The 13,874-nt window shown below is 48.5% G+C and overlaps 1 protein-coding gene across 1 annotated transcript in view; it reads right to left on the bottom strand.

Annotated features, from left to right (window-relative positions):
• Positions 1 to 1,053: 1,053 nt before the first annotated feature.
• Positions 1,054 to 13,874, bottom strand: part of HDAC1 (histone deacetylase 1) — a 148,800-nt gene continuing 135,979 nt past the window's right edge. Inside the window, exons 13-14 of the mRNA XM_063954269.1 lie at positions 2,063 to 2,111; positions 1,054 to 1,901 (exon numbers count right to left, since the gene is read on the bottom strand). Of these exons, the coding sequence (XP_063810339.1) occupies positions 1,874 to 1,901; positions 2,063 to 2,111 (77 nt within the window). The 3' untranslated portion in view covers positions 1,054 to 1,873. The remainder of the gene's footprint in view (positions 1,902 to 2,062; positions 2,112 to 13,874) is intronic.

Genomic DNA, 13,874 nt, shown 5'->3' with positions numbered 1-13,874 from the left:
ACAATAAAACTGCACTGGACTAGTAATTTACATATAACTATGTATGAGTATAGATATAACAATGCACAGTAGATACTGGATGTATATCACAGAGTACTTGTACCAAATATTCAGATAGCAGTACACTTGTTCTTAACCAACACGGTCTAAAATGACATGTAGAATACTTAAGTGTCTGTAAAAACACAGCGCTGATGAGACAGGCGGATTTACAGAGGAGACAGTGCCCTGCAGTCCCGGAGACCAGCCCAGCTAGTAATGAAGATGGCATCAAAATTTTAGTCAGGGAGTGAGGGAGACCGAAACGAAACTCCAGGGTGGGAACACCAGCGGTAGATGGCACCCGGAGCTGGGGGAGGGGCTACAGGTCAGCGCCTTATCCCCTATGCTGGTACTCACCACAGGGTACTGTGGAGCCTATAACAAACGGATTTTAGTAAATCCGACCTGTGTTCCCTTGCCCTGGTGGATATAGTGGGGTCCCTGTGCAATACAGTGTCCACGCCAGTGGCGTGGTCCGTCCCCTGGGACAGCGACTGGATCGCGATTAACCAGCAGATCTCACCTGGGGGACCCTCTTACCTCCTCACTGATGTGCAGCCACGCGAGAGCATCAGCAGTGTGTGCCTGAAGTCCGGTGCGCCTCCACCGCAGGTACCCGGGGAACCAGGCAGCGCTGCTGGGGAGGTGATTTGAGTCGCAGTACAGATTGTAAGACTGACGTAAAAGTGCTGCGGCCCTTGAAGTCTTCTAAAAAAAGCTCTTTTCAAGGCTGCCCAGCGCAGCCCCACCTGTTAGCTGTCTGCTCTGCAGGCCCCAACTTACAAACTGAGCTCCAGTGCCTGGAGGCAGGGCTAGAGGAGGCGGTGCAATGCATCCTGGGAACAGTCAAAGCTTTAGCCTGTTGGTGCCTCGGATCAAGATCCAACTCTACACCCCAATGTTATTCCCTGTGGAATCCCAGTGTACCCCGCTGCAGAAAAATCATTTTAAAAACAAAGTGATACAATGCTATTTTAACTGCAAATAAAAAGGGAACTACATACAAGATCATCAGTCTGTGGTAGAATGTTTTATTACAAAGTTTCTTCACAATTTAACCATAAAAAAATCCCCCCAAAAACCCAGTCACATAAAAAGGACATATAAACCCTATGTATCTCCTCCCCTCAACTGCCATAGTAAGATTAAATGTAGAAACCCAAATAGCAACTCCCTTGAGGTAACATGCGACTTCTACCCAGGGTTCCCCGTCTTTTCCAAATGTCTGCTTCATAACATAAAAAGGGAGGGAGGATTTAGCAGCATAACCCAAACAGGGAATCCCTGAAGAGTGTGGGGTAAGGGGGACCTGAACACTCCTATCCCGTGAAGATATGGATTAGCCTCAACTGGACGAGTACTGATTTCTTCCACCCTCTTACCACATGGATCCGGAGCAGGATGTGCAGGACTCCCTCAAGGCATAAAAAGAGCAGTCTCATTACAGTATCATCCATTAGAGTGGACCCCAGCAGAATCAGGACAGTTAGTTGTAGACAAAATATACTGTACCAGTGTTCATTCATTTAAGAAAGGAAAGTAGCTGAAATGGGCATCTTGTATGAAGACAAGGAGCTGGAGATAAATCAAGTCACCACCCAATGTAGAGGGGACACAAGATTTAATGCCTAAAAACAAATTATATAAACAAGCAAGAAGGGAAGACTACTTTTTTTCTGGATTAACCTTCCCTTCGCAATCAGTGGGATAGAAATAACTTAGCCCATGTAGGTCTTTATATTTTATATAGGGGTCACTATACAAGGCAAATATAAAAAAAGACCACGAGGAACACTTGGTCTTGGGATGATGTCCCGCACCAGTCAGAGGATCAGGCTGTTTTGGTCTCCTCTTTTATCCTGCGGGAAGATGCAGTGAACAGTGATTGGTCATTAATAACATAAATGGAGAAGAATTACATTTCGACAAGAATGCAGCAAATACTAGAATATATCACACATTAATACTATTATCTATCCATCATATAACACAAAATTCAGAACTAAAATGTAAAGCTTACCGTTTAGCCTCCGTCTTCTCATCTTTTAGTTTCTCCTCTTCTTTGATGTCTGCAAAATAAATAATCTGTCAGACTAGAAAGAAAAAATAATAGGTAACCCCCCTCCCCTCAAATCTGTGGGTGCAGTCCACAAAAAAAATCCAATTACAAATGGCGGGAAATATATAGGAAATATATTTAAAATATCATCCAGTTTGTGAGGACACTATAGGATCTGTCCAGGGAGTAGGTAGGAGTTGGGCATGTGTTTAGGTGTCGAACGATAGCTTGTAAGGCAGATAGCTTTAGCTCTTTATTGCAACTGTTTATTGCTCTTGAAGTGCAGCTGGGAAATAAATCACATCTTTCCTTCTATAAAAGATAGCTAACACACCTACAGAGGCAGGTTATTAAGTCTGCCACATGGGCTGGAGTCTAATCCCTTGGTTTAAACTGCTGCATTTTCTCTAGCATCCATAAGGGATATTGGGGACAGAATTAGTACGATGGGGTATAGACGGGACCAGAGGCGCGAGTGCACTTTCAATTTCTTCACTGTGTGCTGGCTCCTCCCCTCTATGCCTCCTACAGCTCAGTTTAGAAAAAAGTGCCCTCAGGAGAGGATGCACAATCTGATGCTCCAGAGTTTTTTCTTCATTTTATTTCTAAGTTTTGATTTTTTCGGTATGCTGTTTGGGCAACAGCATACCTGCACCGTGGGAGTTAGTGGGGAGACGATCACCGGCTTCCTGAGGTGCAGCCGCTTCTCCGCTGCAGGACCACCGTCCTGAGGGGCTGTTTGTTCAGTGGGGCATGGCACCTTGGCTGTCGCAGCATGCCACACACCCCTATCACTGCCTGAAGTTGATCGCCGGTGGCGAGTACCTACCGGGGGCCCCGCTAGGGGGGTTCCCCCGTTCAAATGTGCGACAGAAAGCGCTTGTGCGGTGTACGGATCCCTCCCGGGGGGACCTGCTACAGCCCCCCGTGAGACTGGCTTATTGCAGTGGACCAAGCATTTATATAAGGTTGTACATGTGAAATGGAGACATGCCAGTATAAATATAACAGTAGTTCCGGCGCCATGGCAGGGTCGGAGCTACATTAGAGCGGGCTCAGCGGCATTTTCGCACCTTCCTATGCATGAGCAGCAGCCTCCACGACTCCTCCAAACACTGTCCCTGTACACTGGTACCGGGTATAGGTGGGGGAAGGGGGCAGAGCAGTTTCTATTGTGCACAATAATCATTAATCTCACTGTTTACATAGTTATTCAACTGCTGACAGCCTCACTGGGGCCGGTCGCGTTGAGTGCGCTGGAGTCTCTTCTCGGTCTCCTCTCACATGCAATAGGGCAGGCTTGTCATACTTCATATCAGGCTGTATTGTGTGTGTATATTGTACGTTTTTATATTCACTATGGTAAAAAAAGAAGTCTTGCAGTGTGTGTAATGCCCGATTCTCTCCTAGACACACCAAGCTCAATATCATGTGAACAGTGTAGTCAGACATCTAATGCTGATACTAATGTGGGGGAGAATGCAGAGCCCACCTGGTTGGGGGCTATAAAAACTATGATGTCTGATGTGTTGTCATCTCAGCTCACTGCAAATGCAAACAAGGCACACGAACTGCAACAATCTGTAGCTAGCCTTACTGCTAAGCAACCCTCCCTGCCTGCTTCACAAAAATGTGCTCTACCAGCACTCCTATCAGATGATACGGATGATGTACAGGATGCTGGGGATGATGGTGACCCCATAAGTGGGATCCCACCCCGATTCAGGTTATTGAACCCCTCATATTGGCTATTAGGGAGGTGTCAAAGCTCCCCCTGGGGGATGCAAATACTCAGCAGTCATTTTTCCTCCCTCAAGTGGAACCAAAAGTCACATTCCCTGATTCCACGGAATTGGATGATTTATTTAAACTAGCCTGGAAGAACCCAGATAAAAAATATCAGGTGACAAAAAGGTTTTTGAATACCTTCCCCTTTGCCCCTGAAGGCAAAAAAATTCTGGGAAGAATCCCCAGTTGTTGACGTCTCAGTCTCTCGTCTTTCTAAAAAGGCAGTGCTCCCTGTTCCGGGCTCCCTTACGGTGAAGGACCCCGCAGAAAGGAAAATAGAGACCACTCAAATCTATTTATGTTGCTGCAGGCACAGCACAAAGGCCAGTCATTGCAGGTTGCTGGATGACATATGCAATCCATTCCTGGGCTAGTCAAATAAAGTAAGGTCTCTCAGGTAATATGACCTTAGTCGACACTGTTGCCTTACTGACTCACATTCAGGACACGGCAAGAGTCCTCTGTGACTCCTTAAAAGAGATTGGCACTGTTAATGCAAGAACCACAGCTATGGCCGTGTCTGCACACACAGCCATATGGTTACGTCAGTGGATTGCTGATGCTGACTCTAAACGTAATGTGGAATCTCTTCCCATCACAGGTGAATGGCTCTTTGGAGGTGACCTTGACACCTGGATTTCGAAGGCTACGGCTGGGAAATCCACATTTCTCCCAATTCTGCCCCCTTAAACACTTCAGCATGACGGTACATCCACCCCGGGGGGGATCTCGTGGTGGGAGCACGGTTACGTAATTTCAGCCACATCTGGGACGTTTCTTGCCAAGATGCTTGGGTAAGGGACCTTGTATCTCAGGGCTGGAGTTCGACGGTACACCCCCCCCCCCCCCCCCCAACGATTTTTCAAATCAGGCTTACCAGTTTTGGTAAGTATGCGTGGTACTCTACTACTGGTCATAGAGAAGTTGGTTCAGTCCCAGATCATTGTTCCAGTACCACTGCTGCAACAAGGACAGGGTTACTGCTCCAGTCTATTTGTAGTACTAAAACCAGACGGGTCTGTAAGACCCATTCTGAATCTGAAGTCCTTGAATGCTTACCTGAAGGTTTTCTCCGAGGGCGGTGATCGCAGGCCTGGAACCACAGGAGTTCCTAGTATCCCTGGATATCAAGGATGCTTATCTACATATCCCAATTTGGCCTCCTCATCAGGCCCATCTGAGGTTTGCCCTGGTGAACGATCACTACCAATTTCAGGCGTTACCCTTCGGCCTGTCTACGGCTCCGAGGGTGTTCACGAAGGTGATGGCGGAAATGTTTCAATTCAGGGTCCAGGGGGTCAATGTGATCTCATACCTGGACGATCTCCTGCTAAAAGCGAGCTCAAGGGAGCTTCTATTGCTCCATATCGAACGCACAGGTGGATCCTCACGCACAGGTGGATCCTCAATCTACAGACGTCCCACCTGGAACCGTCTCAGCAGCATCTGTTTCTGGGCATGCTACTGGACAGAAAATGTTCCTCCCGGAGGACAAAGCGAGGACACTCCAAGAACTGGTACGCATGGTACTCAGACCTGCTCGAGTCTCCGTCCATCTTTGCATAAAATTGTTGGGAAAGATAGTGGCCTTCTACGAGGCGATACAGTACGGAAGGTTCCATGCCAGACCCTTCCAATTGGACATATTGAACAAATGGTCCGGTTCCCATCTTCAGATGAACTGGATGATTTTGCTGTCGCCCAAGGACAGGATTTCACTCCTGTGGTGGCTACAGTCTTCCAACCTCTTGGAAGGCCGAAACTTCGGGATCAGGATTGGATCCTCCTCACAACAGATACGAGTCTACGAGGATGGGGAGCTGTCACCCAAGGGGCGCAGTTCCAGGGCAGGTGGTCTGCCCAGGAGGCCCTTCTTCCAATCAACATTCTGGATCTTCGGGCTACCCACAATGCTCTACTTCAGGCGTCTCCTCTACTAAAGGATCGGGCGATCCAGGTGCAGTCAGACAACGCCACAGCAGTGGCACAAATCAACCGACAAGGAGGGACAAAAAGCCGGGCCTGTATGCGAGAAGTGTCAAGAATACTCCTCTGGACAGAAAAACATGCAAGAGCGCTGTCCGCAATCTTCACCCATGGAGTGGGGGCTACACCCTCAGGTGTTCCAACTGATCGACAGGTGGGATGGCCTCTCGTCTCAACAAGAAGCTTCGCCGTTAGTGCTCACGGAGCCTCTCGCGAGAGCAGTGGATGCGTCGACTTGGCCTTACCAGCTGGTCTACCTATTTCCTCCGATTCCTCTGATCCCAAGGGTGCTCAAGCGGATCAGACACATAAGAGTGGAAGCAATCTTGATTGCCCCGGAATGGCCCCAAAGAGTTTGGTACGCGGCTCTTCTGCACATGTCCATTCAGGACTCTTGGCCTCTACCACTACGAAGAGACCTTCAACAAGGACCGTTCATCTACCCGGACTTACGGCGGCTTCGTTTGACAGCATGGAGGTTGAGCGGAACATCCTAGCTCACAAAGGGCTTTCCAAAAAGGTCATTGACACTATGGTACAAACCAGAAAACCTGTGACGTCAAAACATTATCATCATATCTGCAGGAGATGGGTCTCTTGGTGCGAAGAACACACATATCCATCTGTGGAATTCCACTTAGGAAGGTACCTGCGTTTCCTGCAGACTGGAGTGGAAAAGGGCTTACGTCTGGGATCCATTAAGGTCCAGATTTCAACTCTCTCCATCTTCTTCCAGAAGAAGTTGTCTCTCTTGCCGGAAGTTCGTACCTTCTTGCAAGGGGTGCTTCATATACAACCTCTCTTTGTGCCGCTTACGCCACCTTGGGATCTAGATGTTATGCTGCACTTTCTACAGTCCTCCTGGTTCGAACCTCTGATGACGGTAGAGGATAAATACCTCACAAGGAAAACTGTGATGTTACTGGCCCTGGCTTCTGCTAGGCATGTCTGAGAATTGGGGGCCTTGTCGTGCAAAAGTCCGTACTTGGTCTTTTAAGAGAACAGAGCAGAGTTCAGGACTCTGCAGCAGTTCCTGACGAAGATGGTCTCAGCGTTTCACTTGAATCAACCTTTTGCGAGTGCGCCCAGTTATGGCACTGCTTCTATTCCAGAGTCATTGGATGCTGTATGAGCCTTGCAGGTCTACGTTAAAAGAACGGATCGCATCAGGAAGACTGATTCCTTGTTCGTGCTGTATGATGCACGTAAAATAGGATTTTAAATTACCTACCGGTAAATCCTTTTCTCGTAGTCTGTAGAGGATGCTGGGGTCCACATTAGTAACATGGGGTATAAACTGGTCCACTAGGAGCCACTGGCACTTTAAGAGTTTGAGAATGTGGGCTGGCTCCTCCCTCTATGCCCCTCCTACCAGACTCAGTTTAGAAAATGTGCCCGAGGAGTCAGACAACTTCGAGAGAAGGATTTTACACTGATAATGGCGAGATTCACACCAGCTCACACATACAAGGCAAACCAAGCTAACTAGCTTGAAACATCAGCAACAGCTGAACAAGATAACTTAACCAAGAAACAAAACAGTACTTAACCAAGAACTAAGCAGTACTGAACTAAGTAACCACTGCAGGATAACGAAGCACTGGGCGGCTGCCCAGCATCCTCTACGGACTACGAGAAAATGATTTACCGGTAGGTAATTAAAATCCTATTTTCTCTTACGTCCTAGAGGATGCTGGGGTCCACATTAATACCATGAGGATGTACCAAAGCTCCCAGAACAGGAGGGAGAGCGCGGAGGCTCCTGCAGAACTGATTGGCCTCTGAGGACTTGAAGTTTGGTCAAAGTATCGAACTTTTAGAACCTTGCAAACGAGTTCGACCCAGACCAAGTAGCCGCTTGGCAAAGTTGTAAAGCAGAGACACCCCGGGCAGCCGCCCAAGAAGAACCCACCTTACGAGTAGAGTGGGCATTAACAGACGTAGGACACGGCAAGTCTGCCGTAGAATACGCATGCTGGATAGTGTACCTGATACAGCGAGAGATCGTCTACTTAGAATCAGGACACCCAAGTTTCTTGGGATCATACAGGACAGACAGTCCGATTTTCTGCGATGAGCAGTCCACTTCACATAGATTTTCAGAGCCCTTACAACAGCCAAGGACTTTGATGAAATTGAGGAGTCCGTAGCAACTCGCACCACAATAGGATGGTTGATATGAAATGCCGACACAACCTTCGTTAGAAACTGCTGACGTGTCCGGAGCTCAGCTCTATCTTCATGGAAGATCAAGTAGGGGCTCTTACAAGACAAAGCCCCCAATTCCGACACACGTCTAGCAGAAGCTAAGGCCAACAAAGTGACAGCCTTCCACGTGAGAAACTTGACCTCAACCTCAGGTAGAGGTTCGAACCAGTCCAACTGGAGGAACTGTAACAACACGTTAAAGATCCCAGGGCACTGTAGGCGGCCCAAAGGGAGGCTGGATGTGCAGAACCCCTTTCAAGAAAGTCTGAACCTCAGGGAGGGAAGCTAATTGTTTCTGGAAGAAAATGGATAGGGCCGAAATCTGGACCTTTATGGATCCCATAACCACACCTGCTTGCGGGAAGAGGAGAAACCGTCCCAGCTGAAACTCCACCGTAGGAAACTTCTTGGACTCGCACAAAGATATTTTTTCCAAATACGATGGTAATGTTTAGACGTTACTCCTTTCCTAGCCTGCATCAGGGTAGGAATAACCTTGTTCGGAATGCCCTTCCGAGCTAATATCTGGCGTTCAACCTCCATGCCATCAAACGTAGCCGCGGTAAGTCTTGATAAGCGAACGGCCCCTGCTGCAGCAGGTCCTCCCGAAAAGGAAGAGGCCTCGGCTCTTCTAGCAGTAGATCCAGAAGATCCGCGTACCAAGCCCTTCTTGGCCAGTCCGGAGCAATGAGGATCGCCTTAACTCTTGTTCTCCTTATGAGGTTTAGAACTCTTGGAATGAGTGGAAGTGGAGGAAACACGTACACCGACTGGAACACCCACAGTCACTAGGGCGTCCACCGCCACGGCTTGCGGGTCCCTCGATCTGGTCTTGTTGAGACGAGAGGCCATCATGTCTATTTGAGGTACATCCCAAAGATCTGTTACCCCTGGTGAACACCTCCGGATGGAGTCCCCACTCTCCTGGATGGAGATTGTGTCTGCTGAGAAAGTCCGCTTCCCAGTTGTCTACTCCCGGAATGAAGATTGCTGACAGCGCCAACGCGTGATTTTCTGCCCAGAGGATGATTCTTGTTACCTCTCACATTGCAGCTCTGCTCTTCGTTACGCCCTGTTGGTTTATGTAAGCCACTGTCGTTACATTGTCTGACTGCACTTGAATGGCTCGATCTCGCAGAAGATGGGCCGCTCTGAGAAGACCATTGTAGACGGCTCTTAGTTCCAGAATGTTGATTGGTAGGCTAGATTCCAGGCTTGACCACCTTCCTTGGAAGGTTTTCCCCTAAGTGACTGCGCCCCAGCGACTTGCATCCTTGGTTACAAGGATCCAGTCCTGAATGTCGAACCTGCAGCCCTCCAGAAGGTGAGGCAGTTGTAGCCACCAGAGGAGTGAAATCCTGGCCTTTGGAGACAGACGTATTCTCTGGTGCATGTGCAAATGAGATCCCGACCACTTGTCCAGGAGATCCAGTTGGAAGGGCCAAGCATGAAACCTTCCAAACTGTAGAGCCTCGTAAGAGGCCACCATCTTCCCCAGAAGGCAACGCACTGATGAACCGAAACCCGGCCTGGATTCAGGACATCCCGGACCATTGTTTGTATCACCAACGCTTTCTCCTCCGGAAGAAACACCCTCTGCACTTCCATGTCGAGGATCATTCCCAGAAAAGACAATCTCCTTATCGGCTCCAAATGTGATTTTGGAAGGTTCAGGATCCAACCGTGTTCCCTGAGCAGATGAGTCGTGAGAACAATGGACTGCAACAACCTCTCCGTGGACGATGCCTTTAACAGATATGGGATTATGTTCACCCCGTTTGCGGAGGAGAACCATCATCTCTGCCATCACCTTGGTGAACACCCTCGGTGCTGTGGAGAGGCTGAATGGTAGTGCCTGGAATTGATAGGGACTGTCTAACAGTGCAAATCTGACATAAGCCTAGTGAGGCGGCCAAATCGGAATGTGGAGGTACGCAGGGATACCAGAAACTCTCCCTCCTCCAGACCTGAAATCACTACTCTGAGAGACTCCATTTTGAATTTGAACACCCTCAGGTAAGGGTTCAACGATTTCAAGTTCAAAATTGGTCTGACCGAACCATCCAGTTTCGGTACCACGAAAAGGTTTGAATAATAACCCTTGTTTTGCATATGAGGTGGAACTGGGACAATGACCTGTTTTTTTCAGATTTTAGCATGGCTTCCTGTAGGATAGCCTTGTCTGTCAGCAAAGCTGGCAAGCCTGATTTGAAGAATCGGTGAGGCGGGAGTTCTTGAAACTCGTCTGTACCCCCTGGGATCCAGGCCTGATGACACCCAGACGTGGCTAAAATGTCTGAGTCTCGCACCCAACAGCCCCTCCTCCAGGTTTTGAGTTCCACCGTCATGCTGAGGATTTTGAGGAACCAGAAGCAGGTCTCTGGTCCCGGGAGTTGCCCAACTACCTCTAAAGAAAGTGGTAGAAGGCTTGGGCATTTTTGTCTTAGCGGTCCGAAAGGACTGCGGCACAGCAGAAGAAAACGGTTTCTTCGTAGGAGTAGCAGCAGAGGGAAGGAAAGGTGACTTACCCGCGGTTGCCATGGAAATCCACGCATCCCCAAATACAGCCTGATCTGTGTAGGTAAGGTTCTCCACACTTCTCCTGGATTCCACGTCTGCAGACCTTTGACGTAGCCAGAGTCCCCTGCGAGCGGATACCGACATGGAGGATATCTGTGCAGTCAGCGTACCCAGGTCCTTCATGGATTCCGCCATGAACCCAGCAGAATCCTGTACGTTACGTAAAAAAATTCAATGTCACTTCTATCCATTGTATCCAAATCCTCTAGTAATGGGCCTGACCACTTTACTATGGCTTTAGAAATCCATGCACAGGCAATAGTGGGCCTTAAGGCCACTCCTGAAGCAGTGTATATGGATTTGAGCGTAGTGTCAATCTTACGATCAGCTGGTTCCATCAACGCGGTAGAACCAGGGACAGGTAAAACCACCTTTTTAGACAGTCTGGAGTCTGGAGACAGATGCGTCAACAATTGGTGGGTTTTAAAAAATTTTCCTATCTTCCTCAGGGAAGGGAAAAGCAACCAGAACTCTTTTGGAATCTGGAATTTTTTTCTCCGGGTTTTCCCAGGATTTTTCAAATATGGCGTTTAATTCTTTAGACGCGAGAAAGGTTAGCAGGGCTTCCTTATTATCAGTGAAGTAAGCCTCCTCAACCTTCTCAGGTGTAGTGTCATTAATATTTAACACATCTCTAATGGCCTCAATCATGAGCTGCACCCCCACCCCCCACTACCTCCTGCAGTATCAGAGTCGGTATCCCTGTTATCTTGCATAATTTGGGCAAGTGCATGTTTCTGTGGGAACATGCTAGGGGATTTTGCAGGAATAGGGACAGAGCCTGACCAAACTGCCATAGACTTCTTCAACACCGGAGTTTCAGTCTCAGTATTAGCTACCCTAGTAGAGATCATTCCTTTGATAGAAGTTAACCACTCAGGTTCAAAAGTAGGGATCTGAGACAAAGCATTACAATCCTGTGTACATGGAATGGATCCCTCCTGAGAGGAGACATCTTCTGCAGCATATGACACAGAGTCCCTAGACATGGCTATGTGAGATAGCAAAACCCACAGGGAAATGTCAGGCACAGTTTCCCCCCAAGTATGCCACAGAGAGACAGAGATTGGAGCTAACCCGCACACAGCACTTTTTAAGGTAGAACTAATGAAACTACCAGCGCTGCCCGTGTACCTTAATAGACTACACAGACATTACACAGCCCCCCCCTCCCCCCTTCTACAACCCCCTGGTACCACACAGGATAGCTGGAGTTGCTTGGAGGGACAGCTTTCCCTGTCAGCGTCTGTTACACAGGAACTGCAGGCAGGAAAATGGTGCTGAACGCTGCTAGGTCCGCTCTGAGAAGCTCCGCCCCCTGAACATGGCGCTGCTTCCCGCTCTTCATTGTATTATACTGGCCTGAGGATTTCTGCTGCCAGCAATCCGGGGACCCCGACAGGCTTGCTGACCAGTTTAGGGTGTAAGCGCGTACTGCTGAGCCCCGTAGCGCTGTTAGTAACGAGTTTCCTACCCTGTTGCCGCCCTCTTTACACCGGCTCATAGCTTGCTAGGGGGCCGGTGACTCACTCGCCACAAACATCTTCTGGCTCTGTTAGGGGGTGGTGGCCTGCTGCTGGGGTGAGCGGTCGCCTGGGGCTGCTAATGATCTATCCCCTCAGGAGCTCAGTGTCCTGTCAGTGGAGAAAGTGGCTCTCACCCCGTAGGGTAGGTCACTACTCCCCCCCCCCCCCCCCCCCTAAGTCCCACGAAGCAGGGAGGCTGTTGCCAGCAGCCTCCCTGTAAAATAAACTCTAAAAAAATAACCTTTTACTAGAGAAACTCTGGAGAGCTCCCCTAGCTGTGACCGGCTCCTCCGGGCACATTTTCTAAACAGAGTCTGGTAGGAGGGGCATAGAGGGAGGAGCCAGACCACACTCTCAAACTCTTTAAAGTGCCAGTGGCTCCTAGTGGATCCGTCTATACCCCATGGTACTAATGTGGACTCCAGCATCCTCTAGGACGTAAGAGAAAAAGGGTTGCCCTGCTTCAAAGCAGTCCATTGCTCGTTCTACAAATTTGATACCCTAACCAAAGAGGATACCCAGTTTGGGCAGGCGGTGCTGCAGCTGTCTCCGCCCGTTCCGTAAGCTTTGGGACATCCCCATCGTACTAATTCTGTCCCCAATATCCCTTATGGATGCTAGAGAAAATAGGATTTTAATATACCTACCGGTAAATCCTTTTCTCGTAATCCATAAAGGATACTGGGGCGCCCGCCTCTTTGCGGTGACTTTCTGCAGGTTCTCCATTTTGGTGTTCATGATCAGCTGTTAATGTTGCCAGACTTTGCTGGCTAAGTTTATGTTAATGTTGCCAGACCTTGCTGGCTAAGTTTGTTTTGGTGTGCTGGTGTTTAATTCTCGCCACACCTGTTTTTGTTAAGTTTCTTCTCTCAAGTATGTACTTCTCCTTCGGACACTGTTTTACCTATAACTGAGCTGTAGGAGGTGGCATAGAGGGGAGGAGCCAGTACACCCAGTGAAGAATTTTAAAGTGCACTCGCTCCTTTTGACCTGTCTATACCCCATCGTACCAATTCTGTCCCCAATATCCCTTATGGACTACGAGAACAGGATTTACCGGTAGGTATATTAAAATCCCCCCCCCCCCCCCCCACACTTTAGATGTTTCTTTATCTAGGTCCAGTCAGGCTATAGTGGTCAATCAGAACATAAAAAGACAGTGGGCAACTAGTTATTTTTTCATTAGGATTGGGCTTTTTTTTTTTTTTTTTGCCACCTCCTCTACTGTGAGTGCCTCTTCCTGCCAAGTCAAACCCTGCCCCCCATCAGTCTCCAGATAGCAGCGGAGATGGCAGTGCGTTACAGTCATCAGGGACCCTGTCGGCTAATGGGAAGGCATGTCCTCCTAATCACATACACCAATATTCCCGGAGATCATCAGAAGTTATGTATCTAAGGAGGAATGAAGGTGAATATGAAGTGGTAGATGGTCATCGACGGTGCATGTAGGGTGGTATGAGGGGCATTAAAAATGCAGGCAGCGGTTAAGTAGGCAGATTTAAATAGGACATAATACTATCCTTCACTTTGCTACAGCTCTATGGCAGATAGTGGGCAATGTGTCACAACCATATGCCCGTCAACATTAAGATATACCCTCCTGTGATAAACACCCTACCTAGACAATTAGCACAATTCTCAACCTAGGAATCACATTATGTACACAATGTATTACTTCAGGTCAC

This window comes from Pseudophryne corroboree, chromosome 2 (genome assembly GCF_028390025.1).
Source record: "Pseudophryne corroboree isolate aPseCor3 chromosome 2, aPseCor3.hap2, whole genome shotgun sequence".
Taxonomy (NCBI): Eukaryota; Metazoa; Chordata; class Amphibia; order Anura; family Myobatrachidae; genus Pseudophryne; species Pseudophryne corroboree.
Note: the sequence above shows the minus strand (reverse complement) of the source record. Positions and strands in the feature narration are given on the sequence as shown.